General features: G+C 52.1%; 3 protein-coding genes across 6 annotated transcripts in view; all 3 read left to right on the top strand.

Moving 5' to 3' along the window:
* Nucleotides 1-138: 138 nt before the first annotated feature.
* Nucleotides 139-1,362, top strand: LOC120955748 (protein canopy homolog 4). The gene is made up of 2 exons (XM_040376870.2): nucleotides 139-651; nucleotides 754-1,362. The coding sequence occupies exons 1-2, from the start codon at nucleotides 467-469 to the stop codon at nucleotides 1,202-1,204; spliced, it is 636 nt and encodes a 211-aa protein (XP_040232804.2). The 5' UTR covers nucleotides 139-466; the 3' UTR covers nucleotides 1,205-1,362.
* Nucleotides 1,363-1,671: 309 nt separating this feature from the next.
* On the top strand, nucleotides 1,672-15,460 carry LOC120955505 (plexin-B). Its single transcript, XM_040376419.2, has 11 exons — nucleotides 1,672-3,078; nucleotides 4,057-5,273; nucleotides 5,349-5,580; nucleotides 5,658-6,049; nucleotides 7,354-8,160; nucleotides 8,239-9,982; nucleotides 10,742-11,285; nucleotides 11,376-12,876; nucleotides 12,947-13,126; nucleotides 13,213-13,297; nucleotides 13,361-15,460. The coding sequence occupies exons 2-11, from the start codon at nucleotides 4,350-4,352 to the stop codon at nucleotides 13,393-13,395; spliced, it is 6,444 nt and encodes a 2,147-aa protein (XP_040232353.2). The 5' UTR covers nucleotides 1,672-3,078; nucleotides 4,057-4,349; the 3' UTR covers nucleotides 13,396-15,460.
* A 661-nt stretch (nucleotides 15,461-16,121) lies between these two features.
* LOC120959816 (unconventional myosin-XVIIIa) overlaps nucleotides 16,122-19,855 on the top strand; it is a 29,275-nt gene continuing 25,541 nt past the window's right edge. For 2 of the 4 annotated variants that reach the window (XM_040383470.2, XM_049609571.1), the window contains exons 1-2: nucleotides 16,122-17,731; nucleotides 19,381-19,834. In XM_040383470.2, the coding sequence (XP_040239404.2) occupies nucleotides 19,517-19,834 (318 nt within the window). In that variant the 5' untranslated portion in view covers nucleotides 16,122-17,731; nucleotides 19,381-19,516. Of the gene's footprint in view, nucleotides 17,732-17,753; nucleotides 18,178-19,380; nucleotides 19,835-19,855 lie in introns of those variants that run through there. The other 2 variants (XM_040383474.2, XM_049609572.1) reach the window with 2 other exon arrangements.

Genomic DNA, 19,855 nt, shown 5'->3' with positions numbered 1-19,855 from the left:
GTGTTTATAGAGAAGGAAAACACCTTTTCGGGTCTACACACCTTGAATCAAAACAACAGAAATTCTGACTCAGTTTTTCGGGTTTACAGCGCCCGGTTCAAAACTGCGCCGTTTGACCGTGTTGTATTTGTGGTTATGTTGTTATTATTATTACCCCCGTCTGATGCAGCCAACAAGCAGTGTGTGTCTTGCTGCCGCCAGAGAAGTTAGTTGCAGTTTAAATCCCAACCCGACGGTGTGCGTGTGTGCATCAAGCGATTGCCAAAAGGGCCAAATCGAGTTCCCCAATAGAAAGCAAATAGGAAAAACGCTTTGCTCCTGAACAAACCGGCTCCTTATTGCGGTGCTGTCGTGGTGGATCGTCTGATAAGGAGGGAGGCGGAAAGGCGACGTAGCATTCTCCGAGGCATCTTAGGCCTCGTTTCTTAATTGTTCGCTATCAGCTGTTGCCGATCGCAACGCCACCATGCAGCATACAGTGCTGGCACTTTTCGCCCTTGCTGCGTTACTCATCCCCGCGACGTACGGTGGACCGGAGGAGAACGAAGGCGTCAAGTATGCGGATCGCTGCGAGGCGTGCAAAATACTCGCCACCGAACTGCAGGCCCGGCTCAGCGAAACGGGCCGCTCGCACGACGTCATCGAGCTCGGGTAGGTCGATCCGTTTTCGGGTTTCGTTTACCCTCCACGCTTTTCGATGTTAATGTTACCCTTTGTTTGCTTTTTGCTTGTTTGCTTTTGCCTGCCTCACAGCTACTCGGTGGACGATGTGAAGCCCAAGAAGCGCACCGAGTACCGGCGGAGCGAGCTGCGGCTGCTCGAAACGCTCGAAAACGTGTGCGAGCGCATCCTCGAGTACAACATCCACAAGGAGCGTAAGGATAGCACCCGGTTTGCCAAGGGCATGTCGCAAACGTTCCAAACGCTGCACGGGCTGGTCGACAAGGGCGTCAAGGTGGACCTGGGCATCCCGTACGAGCTGTGGGACAAACCGTCCGCCGAGATTACGCAGATGAAGACGCAGTGCGAAACGCTGATCGAGCGGTACGAGGACGTGATCGAGAAGTGGTACTTCGAGAAGCAGGAGCAGAAACCGCTGATCGAGTACCTGTGCGAGGACAATGTGCTCAAGAACGGCAACCACCAGTGCCTGTACGAGCAGCTGGAGGAAAAGAAGCAGCAGGATGCCAAAGAGGAGCTGTGAGGGAAGCGGAAAGCTAAATAGCAAGCGACGGAAATTATTATAGAATATTACATTAAGCTAAATAATGGCGGCCACTGCCACGTGTTCGAATTGTGAACAAAATCTCCGAATAACGGTGTGAATAAAGTGTAACAAAGGAGGGTCGAATTAAAATCGCATTTGGGCTTTGGTTTGGGTGTCGTTTAAAACACAATTATTCTTTTGTCACACAATTGTTATTTTGATTGCTTCAAATGTGCTTATAATTGAATTATTATTAAGCTATTCACTCTCTTAGCAAGTAGTGATCTCTTTTTTGTGTAAAACTGCATAAAAAAGGACATTTTTTATAATTTTCCTCTTGCGCCCCACCAACGGCCAATTCAAATCTCGCAGCTGAACGAAAGCGACAAGCGCTGCGACGAACGAACTGAACGAAGCAAACGTCAACCCGAAGCCCGTCCGCCATCTTTGCACTTTGCGAGAGAGAGAGCAGCAAGAATAAAGGGAAAGAATCTATTAATCTTGTCATAAACAAGTTTGGCCATAAACAAATAGGAGAAAAAAACGGCACCACAAGGCAAAAGGTGCGCAGCGGTGGTGGCGTTTGCGTTTGTGTGTGTTCTCAACTCCGGAGCTGGTGCCACACAGCTTTTTTTGCGCTCGGCCGTACATGCATGAAATTCGGTTAATTCGGTGCCTTCGGTACGGTGGAAAGCGTGCAGGAACGCTCACGGCATCGCGCACGGGTGCGGAACGGTGTGGAAATTGTCAGTGAAAAACGCCTCCGAACCAGTCCGAAATACGACCCGTGTCTCTGTCGACCAGTGCTGCCCAGTGAAGCGGAAGAAGAAGAAGAAGAAGAAGAAGGTGGTGGTAGTGTGGGAGGCTACAGCACACAAGCCATTCCGTACAAGCAGCGGGGCAGGCAAGATGGCGGCCGCCTACTAAGAAAGAAGACACACACAGAAGCACCGAAAATTCCGACCCCGAAAGTTGTGAACGAATAATCTCCGTGTGCCCCGTGTGTTCTTTCTTCTTTAAGGAGTGTTTTTGTTGGAAAAGGGAAGAAGGAGTAGAAAGGGGTAATTTTGGAATTAAAAAAAAAGTTGTGCTATGTGAAAAGTGTATTTTATTATTTTTCGCTTTCGTGCGTAAGTGTGTGTGTGTGTGTGTGTGTGTGTGTGTTGTTTTCTTCTCGCCAAACGGTGTACCAAGGGGGGAGGCCATTGTTTTTCACAACGTGCCATCGGTGGCCCCACAGGAAAGTGGCAATTAGTGATTGTGAGTGGTGCTGGTGTGGTGCTTCATTCTGAAAACGGTGCGGTGGTGGAAAAAAAACCCCGGAGGGTGGCCAATTTAAAGCAAATCAAAAAAAGGGGTTCTCCTTAGTCCCCGCGGCGAGGACGACCCCCGCGCGCCCGTGTGTGTTTGTGTGGGGGAGGGAGAGTGTCCGTGCGCGTGTGTCTGTGAAGATGGGACTGTGCGAATCGTAATGGATGCAACGAGCGGCGGAGCGTATTGGGTAATTAACGCAACAACACAACAGCAGCAGCAGCAACAACAACAACGACGTCGTCGACGCAACCACTCAACGCCGCCAACGGGAGGGAGGGCAGCAGCAGCAGCAGCCGCCGCCGCCGCCGCAGCCGCAGCGACAACGCAACTACGACGGGGGAGACGACGGCGGTGCAGGACTAGAACGGGCAGCAGGGACTCCCCGCCGAACGACGTGCCAGGACGAGCGCGAGCACGAGCACGAAGCCGCCGCCGACAACGACGACGAGGGGGCGACGACAATTGCAGCGCTTCTGCTGCTGGTGCATTCAGCGGATAGAGAGTGGGGGAGGTGGTGGTGGTGCACGCAGGGAGCCAGGAACAGAAACAGGAGAACGGTAGGCAAAAAAGAAACCCCCCCGTTCCGTTCCTTCCTCTTCTCTGTACTCCGCCAAACAATCCGCGCGACTGCACACGAGACATACTGCACGCGCGGGTGCATACACACATACACACTGGGAAGGAAGGAAGGAAGAAAGGAGGCATGTGTGTGTGTGTGTGTGCATTCCAAATATCGAACAAAAAACGAAAAAGCAGCCCTCTTCGCGCAAAAGAAAGGGGGCGCGAGTGCGCTTCTCATAAGCACCCAATCATTCGTGGGCTCCCCCACTCCCTCCCCCACCCTTTTGCTCCCACCCGAACCCCCTTTTTGCTGGAGTTCTTTCTTCCTTTCCTTTCAGTTCAGTTTCTTTCTTCTTGTTTTTGTCAAGGGGTTGCACAAAGCACTCTTACCCCCCCGTGTTCTCTCTTCCTCTCTTCATCTCGCCCGTTGCACGTTTCATTCTCTCCTCTCTCTCTCTCTCTTTCGCTCCCGTTTCCCATCACATACACATTCGTTCTCCCCCTAGTTTTTTCGCTTTATGCTTATGCTTACGCTTTCCATCTCCCACACCGTCGCTTCCCGTTTGTTTCTACCCCCCCCCCCCCCCTCCGATCATTGGATCAGTGTTCTTACACATGCTTGACAAAAACTCAGCCCCTCTCCCCCCATATCCTCCTTCATCAGGTTTGGCTAATGTTCTGTGTGTGTTTCGATTTTCCGCACGCGCGCGCGTGTGCATAATTTCGCGTATGTGCGCTTGCGTCCCTTCATCCATCCATCCACACACAAACACACACACTCCACGATATCCTTTTGCGAATGGAATTTTTGTGTGTAAATTTCGTTCACTTCTAACTTCCTTTTCCATCTCTCCCCCCCCCCCCCCCTACCCTTCACATGCTCTTCTTCTGTTTTGGATTTTCTCACCCTTGCTTCATAATTTTTTTCTTTCTTTTCTGTGTTCTGTGCTCTCTTTATTACCTTTTTACCACAGAGTCCCCGTTGAGATATTACACACGCAGAGCGAAAACATAGCAACGACGACGACGACGACGACGGCGGCAGAAAACAGAAAGGAAAAGATTCTGCAAACGGGCTTCTCGTCTGGAGTGCCCGTGTGAGCGTGTTTGTGTGAGCGCGAAAGAGACAGAGACAGACAGGCAGACAAAGCAGGCACAGCAGCACGCGCAGTGTACACACAAAACGAGAGCGGTGTTTGTGCCGTCGCCGCCGCCTGCTGCTGCTGCATTCGGTCGATTGCAGTAGTGTGCGAACAGCGGCAACAGTATGAGTATGCAACTGCTAGTGCGCTTGCTATTGCTCCGGTTGGTCGGTGGCATGCTGCCGCTGGATGCTGTGCTGAAGGGGAAACAACAGTCGGCCGGCACCGGCCCGGACCATGGCGGGCATGGGCACGGCAGGGGAGGAGCGCAGCAGCAGCAGCACGCCGGACACGGCGGCCCGCTCGACGATATTATCGCGCGGTACAGCCTGCCGAACGGGACGAGCCGCTTCACCCACCTGACGTACGATCCGACCCGGCGGCTGTTCTATGCCGGCGCCACGAACCGGGTGCTGCAGCTGAACGAAAACCTGACGCTGCTGCGGGAAGCGATTACGGGGCCGAAGCTCGATTCGGCCCAGTGCCATGCGGCCGGCTGCCCGCCCGACGTGCTGGACAGCGTGGAGACGGACAACGTGAACAAGGTGCTGCTGTACAACCGGGACGGCGATACGCTGATCGCGTGCGGCAGCGTGCATCAGGGCGCGTGCGACATCTACTACCTGAGCGGCCGGTTCCCGGAGTCGTCGAAGCCGATCGAGGTGGCGCTGGCCGCGAACGATGAGCGGTCCTCGACGTACGCGTTCATTGGGCCGAGCCGGTACCAGTCGTGGAAGCGGGAGGACATCATGTACGTCGGCACGACCTTCACGAACGTGGGCGACTATCGGCACGACGTGCCGGCGATTTCGTCCCGCCGGCTGGACGATCTGACGTACGCCGAGTTTTCCATCCAGCAGTCGAACATCAACATCGACGTAAAGTACCGCGACCACTTTCTGGTGAACTACGTGTACGGGTTCAACAGCACGGAGTATGCGTACTTTGTGCTGGTGCAGAAAAAGTCCCACCTGGCGGACGAGGCCGGCTACGTGACGCGGCTGGCACGGATCTGCGTGAACGATCCGAACTATGATAGCTACACGGAGGTAAGGGCTTTCGAGAGGATCAGGATCGTGCAAATTGGCGCATCTCTATAACCTTACCTTTCGTCTGTTTTGTAGGTAACCATCACTTGCATGGTGAACGGGACGGACTACAACATACTGCGCGATGCAAAGCTGGCCCAGGCCGGCCAGAAGCTCAGCAACGATATGGGCATCAAGCGGGAGGACTATCTGCTGGTGGCGGTGTTTTCTCCGTCGAAGGAAATCACCGACGAGCCGCAGAACCGCTCCGCCATCTGCATGTACAGCCTGAAGGACATCGAGGAGGTGTTTAACGAGAACATTCACTGTACGTTTGCTTTCTTATTGTGTGTATTTTGGTCGCAAGATTCACAATTAACTTCAATCTCTTTCCCTGCTACACAGCCTGCTTTAACGGCACGATCAAGGATCGCAATCTGGGCTACATTTCGGGCACGATCAACGACGGCAAGTGTCCGGTGGCCGGTTCGCTCGGCAACATATTCAGCTTCTGCCACGTGGGGCTGAAGATTAGTGGCGTGACGCCGGTGATTGCGTCGGCCCGGTTCGCGTTCGGGGAAGGCGTTTCGCTTACCTCGATCGCGGTCACGAGCATCGGGCCACATACGCTCGCGTTCGTTGGGAGCAACGATGGGTGGATACGGAAGGTGCTGCTGTCCGGGCGGGAGGCCGGTGAGTACGAGCGAATGCTGGTGGATGAGGATGGGTCGGCCATCCTGCCGGACAGCATGTTTGCGCCCACGAACGATCATCTGTACGTGCTGACGGAGCGAAAGGTAAGCTTTTCGGGGTGAAGGGTTTTGTTGTGTAAAGTGTAAAGTGAAAATGAACGTGAACTATTGTTTTTTTAAATGCTAAATCGCAATTATTTATCGAAATATGAAAAACTCCCATTAATGGCTACGTTTTGAAGAGTTAATGTTACATTTAACATATTTTTTCATTATTTTCCGCTTAAGGCTTACAGCTCGAGCGAAATTGGCTGTGAAATTTTGAAGTTTTCTGCTACATTTCATTACAGGGTTTACCAATCCAATCAACAACTGTCCACTTTTTTATAACAATAGTCCTTTTGATCAACCATTGCCCTCTACCATTTGCACTTGCACACGTCTGATGGTGTAAGCTACTCGGTCCAATTTACGTTCCAATTTTCCAAGTCAGTTTCGAATGTAAACATTGTTATTCATCGCATTAAAGATGTTTTTCAACAGCTGTCAAATGTTTTATTTGTTTCAAAATGAAAATTCAATTTCAAAACATGATTTTCAACACATCACAAAGATCTGTCAAACTCAATCCAGCTTGAGTCGTGTTGAAAATCATGCTGTAGAAATTAAAAATTATGATGATGGACATGAAATGTCAGATCGATTTGGAACAACATTTTGCATGCGGTGAGTAACAATGTTTACATTGGAAACTGACTTGGAAAAAACCTATATTGGACTGGCAAATCCTGTAACTCTGATTCAGAATATGGTTTATCCTACACCAAAAGCAAGGAAATAAAATCTAACTGTCCAAGAATATAAAACATAAAGAAATAATATATTAAATGAATTTCCTTGTGATTCTCCGCTTTGTTCACGGTGCAAATCAAAAATATTCAGCGGGAAATAACAAGGAAATTCATTTTACTCAATTAATTTTAATGACTCTAAATAGTTGGAGAAAATTTAATTTCCTTTCTGTTGGTGTACGATAAACCATATTCTGACTAACTTTTAATGAAATATAGCGACAACAAATAGCAAAATTTCACGTTCCCTTTTAACGCAAGGTCTAAATCGACCTTTACATCTGCATTTTACTGTGAAATCATCTTGAAAACTCATTCGCATGGAACTATTGGTTAATTATAGTATATTTTTGTCTATGATTTTGTGTAAATAGTTGTGGAGTACAATATTATTAGTTTTATTGTATGAAAAGCGTCATTTATTTAAAAAAAATGCAATTCAAAAATTCAAAAATGCACGTCCACTTTCGCTCGACCACTAACTGAACCGTACCAAATGTTACCTTAAAATAGTACTAACTTCCCTTTGGCCTTTTTCTTCACCCACCCCTTTTACAGATCATCAAAATGAAGGTGGAACACTGCGGCACGTTTGGCAACTGCTCCGCCTGTCTGGAGTCGCGCGACCCGTACTGTGGCTGGTGCTCGCTGGAGAAGCGCTGCACGGTGCGGACGGCCTGCCAGAAGGATACGAGCGCCGCCCGCTGGCTGTCCATCGGCACAGGCCAGCAGTGCATAGACTTCGAGATGGTAGCGCCGGACCGCGTCCCCGTCGGCCAGATGTCCGTCGTGCGGCTCGTCATTAAAACGCTGCCCGAGCTGCCCCACAACGCCCAGTACCGGTGCGTGTTCGGCAATGCGACCCCGATCGACGCGAACGTCACGAAGGAGGGTTTAATCTGCTCGACGCCACCGGTAAACGAGCGGCCCGCCCTGCCCGACGGGCAGGATCACGTGCTGGTGCCGCTCAGCGTGCGCAGCTCGGAAACGAACAAAGACTTTGTGTCGCGCAGCTTCGCCTTTTACGACTGTACGCGCCACGACACCTGCCGGAAGTGTTTGGTGAGCAACTGGGGGTGCCACTGGTGCATTTACGATAATCGGTGCGCGTTCAACACGACCGCGTGTCGCAATTCGGCCAACATTGTGCAGAACGAGGCGTCCTGTCCGCGGCTGAAGCACCGGGCCGGGCCGATTCTGCTGCCGAACAAGGTGCCGAAGGAGATACGGCTGGAGATTGAAAATTTGCCCCGGCCGCAGAGCGCTCACACCGGCTTCCTGTGCACAATTAACATCGAGGGTGCGCACATGGTGCTGCCGGCCCGGGTCGAGGCGAACAAGTACATCGTGTGCGAGAAGACGCTGGTAAGTTGCCCTGAGTCTAGTTTTGTCTTTTTTACACAAATCATTAAACAATTCTTTCTTTTCCACCTCTTTTTGCAGTATTCATATGAAGCGGCAACGAACGAGTACGAAGCGACGGTCGATGTGAACTGGAATCGAAATCACTACATCGATACGGTGACGGTCATACTGTACAAGTGTGAGATTCTCGGCTCGCACCGGGACCATGCCGATTGCAGCCTGTGTGTGACGCGCGATCCAAAGTACCAGTGCACGTGGTGTGGCCAGCAGTGCAGCTACAACGAGTCCTGCATCGATGGCGGTGCCGGTTCAATGATGTTGCGCGGTCGCGGTGAAGAAGGAGGCTGTCCGCGTCCTCGCATCGATTTAATTAAACCTCTGAGCGGACCGATCGAGGGCGGCACGCTGGTAACGATCGAGGGCAGCAATCTGGGCATACGGGAGGAGGACGTACGGGGTCGCATCCACATCGGTGAGGTGCCGTGCGAGCTGGAACGGTACGAAATCTCCGTCCGGATTGAGTGCAGAACTGGCCCGGTGCGATCGGAAATGTCGGCGCCAGTGAAGGTGGGCAATGAGGCCGGCTACACGATGTCGAGCGTGGAGTTCCGCTATCGGGACGTCCGGCTGGAGGGCCTCAGTCCAACGATGGGCCCCCAGTCCGGCGGCACCAAGCTGTCCATCATTGGCAAGCATCTGAACGTGGGTACGGCGGCGATCGCCTACCTGGACGACTACGAGTGCCGCATCAACCGTACGCAAGCATCATCGAGCCGGTTGACGTGCGTCACGTCGGCCGCCCGCTCGCCCGAACACATCCGCGTGCTGACGCTGCGCATCGATGGTGCCAATCGTACGCTTGCGTGCAGCACCAGCGCCGGAACGTCGGGCGAGCGGGTGCGCGGCTCGTCCGCGTACGGGTCCGCCGGAACGTACCACAGCCGGTACGAAACGTGCAGCGTGTACAACTATACGGTCGATCCGAAGATCATGCAGATCAAACCGCTCAAAAGCTTCCTGAGCGGCGGCCGCATGATGACGGTGCACGGTACCAATCTGGACGCGATTCAGCTGCCCGAGATCGAGGTGTACCTGAACGACGAGCGGCTGAACCGGTCGATCTGTGCCGTGCTCAACTCGAACCAGATGGAGTGCCCGTCGCCGTCCGTGCGCGAAGCGTGGACGCTGCTCCAGCAGCAGCAAATCCAGCTGCGCAATCTAAGTGTCGCCGGCGTCGGGGCCGGGGACTACTCGCCGCCCCGGATGCTGTCCGGGTTTGTGTCGGCCGATGGTCGCACCGTTCCTATCCAGCAGCAGCAACCGCCAACGGCGGCCGTGCCCATGCTGCTACCGTCCCAGTATTCACTGTCGCCAACGTCCGGCCCGTTGGTGACGGCGGCGTCCGCCCCACTGTCGCCGTTTCATCCGTCCGAGCAGCAGCTGCAGCTGCTGCTCCAGATCAACTTCCTGATGGACAGCGTGCTGTCCGTGCGCAACCTGCCGAAACACTTTCAAAACCTGCGCTCCGCGATCGTGTACGTGGAGGACCCGGTCTACCAGCCGTTCCCGAACGCGGTCAAGCTGTACAAGGGCGACACGCTCGTGATCGAGGGCGAACATCTGAACGCGGCGAGCGACGAAACGGACGTGAACGTGACGATCGGGACGGCCCAGTGCAACGTGACCAGCTTGGCGCCGACCCAGCTCGTCTGCACGCCGCCGCTCGAGCAGCCGGAAGCGACGGACGAGAACGGGGTGCCGACGGCGAACGACTTGCCGCTCGTCGTGGTGCGCGTCGGTCGCAACTTGCGCTTCCCCATAGGTACGTGTAGCAAAGTAGTGGTGAGAGCTTGTAATTGGAACTACCCGATTACGATTCCGTGTTCGGTATCAATTCTGGAGCTGATTCCAATATTGGAGTCGATTCCGATTCCGGAATTGACACCGGAGCCGATACCGATTCCGGAGCCAATTCCGATCCCGGAACCGATTCTGGAGCCGATTCCAGAGCCGATTCCGGAACCGATTTCGATTCTGCCGATTCTACCCGAACCGATTCCGGAGTAGAATCCGGAGGCGATTCCAGAGTCGATCCCGAATCCGAAATTCATTCCGGACTCGACTCCGAAATGAGAATCGGCTCCGGAATCGGAATCGACCTAGGAATCGTAATTTGCTTCGGAAAAGGAATGAGAATTGACTGAAAAATTGGAATTAGCTCCGGAATGAGAACCAGTACGTGAATTGAAATAAGAAGTTTCAGAAGCGAAATCAGTCCGGGAATTGATAATTGATCGTTTACAATTAAATTTAGATGCTTCGCTATCAATACGTAGCTATCAATACGTACCGGAACCAATTCCGGAGCCGACTCAGATTCCGGAGCCGATTCCGATTCCGGAGCTGACTCCGATTCCAGAGCCGATTCCGGAATCGATTTTCCAGAAAATGTCCGAGTTAGCCGGAATCGATTCCCACGAAAACTTCTTGATTCCCTTCACTAGCGCAAAACAAGGAGATAGAGGGAATTGTCTTTACGGTATCTAAAACAGGTTTTTGTGTTTTTCTTTTCTTTTGCCAGGTTTTATCAAGTACGATCTAATTAAACCATACGCCTTCTCGCACGTCCTGTTCGGGGTGATTGTGAGCGGCATCTTCTTTGTGCTCTCCCTGCTCGCCATCCTGTTCATCTACCGGCGCAAGAGCACGCTGGCGGAGCGCGAGTACAAGCGCATCCAGATACAGATGGACACGCTCGAAAGCAACGTGCGCATGGAGTGCAAGCAGGCGTTCGCGGAGCTGCAGACGGACATGACCGATCTGACGGCCGATCTCGAGAGCTCCGGCACGCCGACGCTCGACCTGGTCAATTACGTGATGAAGGTGTTCTTCCCGGGCGTCGCCGACCATCCGGTGCTGCTGGCAAATGGTGCGAAGCTGCACGGCGGCGGCGGCGGTGGCGGCCACCATCACCATGGCCACGGGACGCACCACGGCCATCCGCATCAGCGCAACAATTACGATCAGGCGATGGTGATGTTCGAACAGCTCATCAACAATCGCGTCTTTCTGCTGCTGTTTATCGACACGCTCGAGGCGCAGAAAACATTCACCATACGGGACAAGTGAGTGGAGTGGCGATTGAGGCGAGTTCGTTTGTCAAGCACGTAATACTAACATTTGTTTTTTTTTTGTTGTGCTTCTCCCTTTCACAGAGTTAACGTGGCGTCACTGCTGATGATAGTGCTGATGAATCAGATGGACTACGTGACGGACATACTGAAAAGCTTGCTGCTGCGGCTGATCGACAAGTCGGTGATGACGAAGCACCCGCAGCTGATGCTCCGCCGGACGGAGAGCGTGGTGGAGAAGATGCTGACCAACTACATGGCGCTCTGCATGTACGACTACCTGCGCAACTACGCCGGCAACTCGCTCTTCCTGCTGTACAAAGCGATCAAGCACCAGATCGAGAAGGGGCTGGTCGATGCGGTCACGCACGACGCCCGGTACTCACTGAGCGAGGACCGGCTGCTGCGCGAGCAGATCGTGCACAGCGTGGTGACGCTGCACATCATCCAGGACGATCTGGACGAGAAGGTGCAGTGCAAGGTGCTGGACTGCGACACGATCAGCCAGGTGAAGAGCAAGGTGCTGGACGCGCTGTTCAAGAACACGCCGTTCTCGCTGCGCCCGAGCGTGCACGATCTCGACCTCGAGTGGCGGCACGGCCGGGGCGGCCATTTGGTGCTGCGGGACGAGGACGTCACCACCAAGTCGGTGCACGGGTGGAAGCGGCTCAACACGCTCGCGCACTACGGTGTGAAGGAGTCGGCGGTCATGTCGCTCGTTGCGCGACCGCACGACGGCTACAATACGCCGGGGCGACACATCTTCCCGTACTGTTACTACATCAACAATCCGCCGTCCTCCAACCACCATCTGTCGTCGTCGGCCACGTTACCCCACGGGGGTAGTGGCAGTGCGGCGAGCGGGCCCGGCTCGTGCGGCAGTAGCGGCACGATGGGGCCGGCCCACACGACCGACACGCTGCTGGCTGGCAGTGCCAGCCACCACCATCACCACCATCCGCACCTGCATCCGCACCACGTGCATCAGCAGCACGCGGCACAGGCGGCACAGGCGGCCGCCGCGGCAGCCGCCGCAGCCGCCCAGCAGCAGCAACAGTCGCAGGTCGGCGTGTTCCATCTGGTGAAGCCGCTGGACGACCGGTTCTCCACGCTGTCGTCGTACGATCAGCACGGCTCGTCGTCCTCGTCCGCCCACGGCGCCCTGTACGGTGGCGGTCCGGGCAGCGGCAGCCACCACAAAGCAATACCGGAGATCTTTCTGACGCGCCTGCTCGCGACCAAGGGCACGATCCAGAAGTTCGTGGATGACCTGTTCGCGACGATCCTGACGGTGAACGAGGCGCTGCCGCCGGCGGTCAAGTGGCTGTACGATCTGCTCGATGCGGCCGCCCGCCACCACGGCATCCACGACCCGGAGGTGATACACGCGTGGAAGTCGAACGGGCTGCCGCTCCGGTTCTGGGTGAACTTCATCAAGAATCCGGACTTTATCTTCGACATCTACAAAACGCCCTCGGTCGACGTGTGCCTGAGCGTGATCGCGCAAACGTTCATGGACGCGTGCTCCACGACCGAGTACCGGCTCGGGAAGGATTCGCCCTCGAACAAGCTACTGTTCGCGAAGGTAAGTGACCGGGTTTAATGTCGGTTTTTTTCTCTCTCTAACACATATACTTTTCCCTTCATCTTCACAGGACTTGCCCCAGTACCGGGAAATGGTTTCCAATTTCTATGCCGACATTGCCATGATGCCTCAGATCAGTGATCAGGAGATGCGCAGCGCCATGCAAAGGTTATCCATCCACCAGCAGCAGTTCGATACGCTGGCCGCATTGAAGGAGCTCTACGTTTACGTTAGCAAGTATCGTTTACAGGTACGGAGCAACTTCGTTGGTCGGTCGCAGGGAGATCACATTGCGGTTTGCTAATATTCTTCTTTTTCCCTCCCACAAACACACAGATTAAGGAAGTATTAGAAATGGACTTGACCGCAAGCAAGTTACATTTAGCGCATAAGCTTGACCTCGTTGCTGCAACATTAGAAGGTATGTGACGCGTGTGCTTGCGCGATGCTTCTTGCGTACTATTTAATTTTCCCTTTCCTCCAGATGATGAGTGCAAAACGATTGATTATTATGAATAACAACAAATGCCAGCCGGGACGACGACAACGACGACGGGAAGAAAGAAGCAGCAGCAGAAGCGACAGTTTTTAAAGAATGGCCATATTTTAACGCACGCAGCAAGCACGCCTGCGTGAACTCTTAGTGAAAGCATTTAACACACAAACATAGAACATACACACACAGAGAGAAGATAATGCGGTTAAAAAACAAATGTGCTCTTCCGTCTTCGCATTGCGTACTACTTTTCCCAGTGTGCTCTCAACCCACCACCATCACCACGACCCCCATGAAAAAGGCGCGCGAGGGTTTTAAAACGGGGGAAGCGGAGGGTGAGGGTTGTATCCAGTTTTTGTTTTTCTTTTTTTTTGTTGTTCGGATTGGGAAGCCGTGTACCGACGAGGAAAATGGTATTACAGGTAGTTTAAGGACGGTCCGCCAGCGGGATAGCGGGAGGACTAATAGTAGAGGCCGCGTAACGCCACATCCCCCTTCCCATCTCGCGCCACTCCTCGCGATCGGTGGCGTGTTTTTTTTTAGGGGAAGAAGAACAAGAAGCATTTAATAGTTTAAATAGTCACGTAACTATTTCACTCACTCTCTACTTAATCTTCGCATCGTGTGCGTCCCGATGCGATGCGTGTGTGTGTGCTCGCGAGCCTAGTGAAAATAGGGGAAATATTGGGGAAACGGGGAAGTAGTAGAAGCAGAGGAGGACGTAAAAAACAAAATACGGATTAGTGCATTTAACGCATTAAGTGGTGCGATTGATGATGATGATGATGACGATGATGATGGGACGTGTTATGTCCATTTATTTATAGTGTTCACGGAAAGGAAAAGGGCGGAGATAAGATGATAATGACGATTATACTCAAACGCTCCATCCTCCCCACCCCCTCCCCACGAACAAGCAGCTCTCTCCACACCCTCTCGATCCTCTCCTCCCCTCCCATATACCCCAACTCGATGCCACTTTTCTCACGATCTCGTATCCTCCGAAGAGGGTTCAGGAGAAGCTGACTGCTGGGTGAAGGGGAGAGAAAGGGGAGAGAGAGGTGTGCCGTATTAGGAAGGGGGAGGCGGGGAGGTGGTTAGGATTTAGGCAGGAAATGGGTTGCGCGGATAAATTGCGCCCCAATTGCATTTTAACATGGATAGAATCTAAGTTTTTCTCCAACCACAAACACAAACACACCGATAGACACACACACATACACACTCGTAATTATTCTCTGATTGGAGTTATTTTTTAAACAGAACAAGCGCAATAGTTGGCGAATGGGGGGAGCGGAAGAAGAGGAAGAAAGTAGGCAGCAAAAATACACACATATATAGAAAGAGAGAGAGAAAGAGAGTATTTGCGTGGAAAGCGCGCGAGCGTCGGCAACAAAAAAACACATTATATATATTATATATACTCATGCCACGAATCTCTGACGAATGAGTCGGGGTCAGGTGCAGTCTCACACACGCAAGTAAGAAACGGAAAGACGAATTATTAGTCAGAATTAGGTACGAGACAGCGAGAGAGAAAAAGTTAATGCGAAAACAAAGCAAAACAAAACAAAACAAACAAGAAGTAAGAAGTAACAAAACAGTGATAAGCTAATAGAATTCAAACAGAAACACAAAACAAAAAACGAAGTAACAAAAAAAGAAGAAGAAAAAGAAGAAATACTTGGCAGAAAGACAAGAGAAAATGTGACTGATTGAAATAATATACAAAAGGGAGAGGAAGGCGACAACACAGAAAGCAGCAGCAGCAGAGAGAGAGAAAGAGAAAGAGAGTGAAGAGCGTGCGTAAGAGTTGTGTGAAGAGTGAAGAGAGGGTAGTAAGGGTAGTTTACCCGTTGCCTAGAAGGAGAGATGAGGAGGCCATGCACACCACGAACGCGTGGGGCTGCGGAACAAGCCTCGACAGACACTGTACTCTCTCACCCCAATAGCGGGAGGTGGAGTTGGTGCGTGCGTGCGTGCGTGCGTGATGGGTAGCGAAACAAAAAGTACACAGTGTGTAAATAAAAACAATTCCGTCTGATGATGAATATGACAGTGATACATAAACATGAAAACATGGCTCGATCGATGCGTTTTATTTTTTTTTCAAAATGTGAAAGAAATGCAAAAGAAAGAAATTTACGTTTTAAATGTAATTTTGCGTAAGCGGTTTTTGAACATTTCACGTGCGAACGAAATGTGTGCAATAGAATAAATTATGTTTGTAAACAGAATTCGTTAGAAATAAGTAGGTCAGCTCGTTCGAGCTGTCCCCATACCAATTAGATAGACACAATAGACGAAAACAATGGCGAACGTCGCGTAGTAGTAGTACGCAACACATCACAGCCTCCGCCTATCTTCCGCAACCGTCGAGCCGAGCGTCAAAAACTGAGCCTTTCCAGATAGTGATGTGCTCTTTGGAGCGCACCCTCGACTCCGATTCCGACTCCGGCCAAATCCAAACCACTAGTTCCACCCGGAGTCGCTCGGCGTCGTCCGGAGTCGATTGGAATCGTATAGAATCGGAGTCATTTGGAGTCGTCCAGAGTCGATCGGAGTCGACCGGAATCGGAGTTGGTCGGAGTCAACAGTAACCGGAGTTCGGTGTTGTTGTTGTAAAAATTTCAATTTATTTTTCCCTTTTGCTTTGTTATTTTTTATTTGTTAATTAAAATTCAACGGACCGCGAGTTGCCCTCTTGAAGCGAATGCGCTAACATACATTACATTTCAGTCATGTATTAGTCATCGTTTTGTCACGTTTAGTCTTAAGTTACAATAGCTAACACGTAAAAGGTTGCACGGCACGAGTACTATTTAACAATGTGGCGCGCGACATGTCAGGTTGATGACGATCACAAATGACATTAAACTCACGGCACATACGTATAACATACGGATCAGAGGAGCCAAAGCGAGTGCGGTGTTCCTCCACGTCGAGTAGCGATCTCAGCGGGACATACATGTTGAGCTTCGAAAGAAGTGCGGGCGTGTCGATCCCATTGTCAAAAAGTCCCACGACAAACAGCTTCTGAGCGTTGCAGTTCCGTTGCTTCAATGTCTCGATGCCAAACAAAGCAAAGTGTCTCTCATAGTCCAGTTGGACACTCCAGGAGCTTTTGCTTTGTATTTGAACCTAGTATTTGCGAAATTTAGCAGTAGCTTTTCAACGCCATCATAAACAATAGTGCCATGAGGCATATTGGATCGTTTTGTACATGAGTGTTTGGAGAAGAATGCTCTACAAAAATTAATAACTAACCTACTTAACCTTAATATATCTAAACCTACTTTCTACGATCATATTTGTTGTCTGTAATTCGAAAAGTTCTCTTATAAGATCATATTCTGATCTGTTACTGGTAATATGGAAATCTGTTGTAATTTTGAAGGCAATGCCATCGAGTGTGATGGAGCCGTCCGGTACAATGTGCTTGTTATGAGACATTTCATGTCCTGTTTTGTCTTTCCCTTTGCGCGTGCCCTTCGTATACAGGCCTTTGGACAAAATTTGGACGACTCCGGACGACTCCGACTCCGAACGACTCCGAACGACTTCGATTGACTCCGGCCGGCTCCGAACTCCGACTACGACTCCGAACAACTCCGGACGACTCCGGGCGATTCCAGGCGATTCCGAACGACTCCGGACAATGCTGGCCGGATCTACCTTCCGGATTCGGTTCCGAAATAATTGGAATCGAATCGGAGTCGACTCCGGAGTTTTGCCAACGTTATCCATCACTACTTCCAGACAGCAGCAGCGGCGAAGCACTCAACCCGGGAGCGTAACCTTAGCGCTCCAGTAAAAAAAAAAACTTTTAAAAGCCATCTTTCTCTCTCGCTCGCTCCTTCACGCTCTCGCGGGACGGGCGCTCTCTGTTGTCGCCCTGTGCTGCTGCCGTTCCAGCCACCACCACCACCGCTCGCTCACGCACGCTCTCCCACTCACTCTCTCGCACAGCTGCACTCGACCCTTTTTTTCCATCGCTTGCTGCTCTTTCTAAAGAGAACAGCCGCGCGGCGCAGCACAACAGCACAACACACCAACGGCCAAGCGCGACATCCAGCCAGCCAGCCAGCAAGAGCCCAGAAGAGTGTGGACTACTTTTCCCTCCGTGCCTCCGTGTGTGTGTATGTGTGTGTGTGCGTTTTATTTGGTGTGTTTCTGACTTCTGGTCTGCTTCCCGTGCTATTTGCCAGCGCGAACGCGAACGTGAGCGGCCGTGTGTGTGGTGCGGTGCGTGCGTGTGTAGAGTGCTTTCCCCCGTTTAGATGTTTGTCGTCGTCATCTTGGACGGACCAGCCGACTCCCGAAAACCCCGGCCGCCAGGAAGAGGGTTGCTGCCAATAGGTACAAACAAACACGACACACAATTACTGTCCCCCTGTTTCCTCCGCTCTAGTTGGGTCACTTACCTGTTCCCACGCAAAAAAAGACAGTGAAGAGAAGGGCCAAGGGTTGCGGGACTTTTGACCAGTGACAGAGAGCAGTGCCCCTGTGTGTGTGGTAAAGTTGTGTTCAATTGTGTCTCCCTCAAGTTTTGGGGTTGACGTTCCTTGCGTTCTTGCTCCTAATTTGACTCCCGCGGACACACCAGACTGTACACGCCCTTCCGTCCCGTCGGAGTGCTAAAGTGACACAAAAGAGTGTGTGTGTGTGTGCGGAAAAGTCTCTGCCTACTGTTCCCGGAATCGAAGCAGCCTTCGGTGTCGCTTTGATTAAGAACAATCCGGCCGTCTCGCCAAGGGACAGAGGGCCCGGATTGCGGGTGAAGAGCGGAAGCAGCCAGACGGACGGTTGTTATTACCACCAATTCCCTCGTTAGGAGTGTGTTTGTGTGTGTGTGTGTTTTTTTGCTTTGTGCTAGCCCTTTTCTGCTGGTTGTCTCTGGTCGTCTTCCGTCACCCACACACGCGCGCTCGGTGATGTATCCGTTGTCGTTGGTTGGGAGCGACGAAGCAGGCGTCAACACCCTTAGAACAAAACCGCAAAAATCGAACTTAAAACCCGTGCCGCGCTCTCCCACCGTTTTTGCGTGGCGGAATCGAACCCGCGCGTCCGTGCTGCGGTCAGCCGCGAGCCAGACGAGTGACGAAACGGAGGAGGGGGTCTCTCTCCACAGCGCCGGATTGTTTTCCCTTTTTTTCTCCCGCATCGTGTCTGTTGTTTGTTTAACAAAAAAAAAAGCCACGGAACCTTCGTAAATCGCTAGAAGGGCTTGGGCGGGTAAAACAAGAAGCAAAAACAGCGAAACAGAAACAGGAACAGCAGCAGCAGCAAAAACAAACGGCCACAAAAGAAAGCAACCATCGATGCATATTAATAATACGCAAACGCACACACACAAACACACACACACGCCCCTTTCTATATTAAGTAGTCCAAGACACAGTCCAAGATTTGCCTGCCGCGCGAGACTGGTCGCGAAATGCGTCTTTGCGGTGGTTTAGAAACCACCGCTTCTTGCTTGTGGAAAGTGTCACGAAGGCATGTGATCGTAGCTGGCCCTGCTGGTGACACGTTCCATTTGCGTAAGTTCAGGTGTGGCTGTGGTGTTGTTTGCGCGTGAAAGATAAAGCCAAGCCAAGCGAGCAGATTCACCTTTTTCGAACAGTGTCCGGTAACGCTGATAACGCTGCGGGAAACGGGCGATAAAGGGAAGGGCTAACACACACACACACATAAAATCCACCAAACATCCCCCCCCCCCTCCCTTCCCCGTTTGGTGAAGTGGAGGGTAAACAGAGAGTAAAAACACGGTTGGCCCACAAACATTCCACACCCAGCCCGTCGCCGCCAACCCAGCAGTGGTCGCGAACGGGGTGACGAAATCATAACGGGATACCGCATACTTTGGGCCTACACGAAAAAGACAGAAAAAACAAGCAAAAGATAGCGCAACACGACCAGCAAACGCGCCCGGTTGTGTGTGTGTGTGTGCTGTGTGCTGGAGCAAAACATTTTTAAGTAACACAATCTTCTTCTCTTTTCCACGACAGGAAAACCCACGGACCAGCGGCGTTAAATAAGAAAAAAAGAAGAAGAAGAAGCGGAAGAATAATATTTGCAACCGGAAAGGAAAGGATATAACACACACTCTCCCCTCCCCACACACACACACACACATACGCAGTTATGTTTAATTTTATGAAGAAAGGAGTTGCCGGTGTCGCAGGAGGCGGCGGCGGCAGCAGCAGCAATAACAGTGGCACAGGCAACGGAAGCGGTGGAGCGGGCGGTGGTGGTGCTGGTGGTAGTATTGGATCATCCGGTGGCCTGTCCGTCATTGGCGCACTGTCCGGGCTGGACGGTGACGAGAAGGACCGCCGGAAGAAGGAGAAAAAGGCCCGCAAGGAGGGCAAACAGTTGCTGCTCGGGGTGGGCGGCGGCAGTGGCACATCCGGCGGGCATGCGGGCAGCATGAGCGCGGAGGAATTGCTGCGGTTGGATGAGGTAAAATTGTCTATTTAATAC

This window comes from Anopheles coluzzii, chromosome 3 (genome assembly GCF_943734685.1).
Source record: "Anopheles coluzzii chromosome 3, AcolN3, whole genome shotgun sequence".
NCBI classification, from domain to species: domain Eukaryota; kingdom Metazoa; phylum Arthropoda; class Insecta; order Diptera; family Culicidae; genus Anopheles; species Anopheles coluzzii.
The sequence above is the reverse complement of the archived record's forward strand: the minus strand, read 5'-3'. Positions and strand labels throughout refer to the sequence as shown.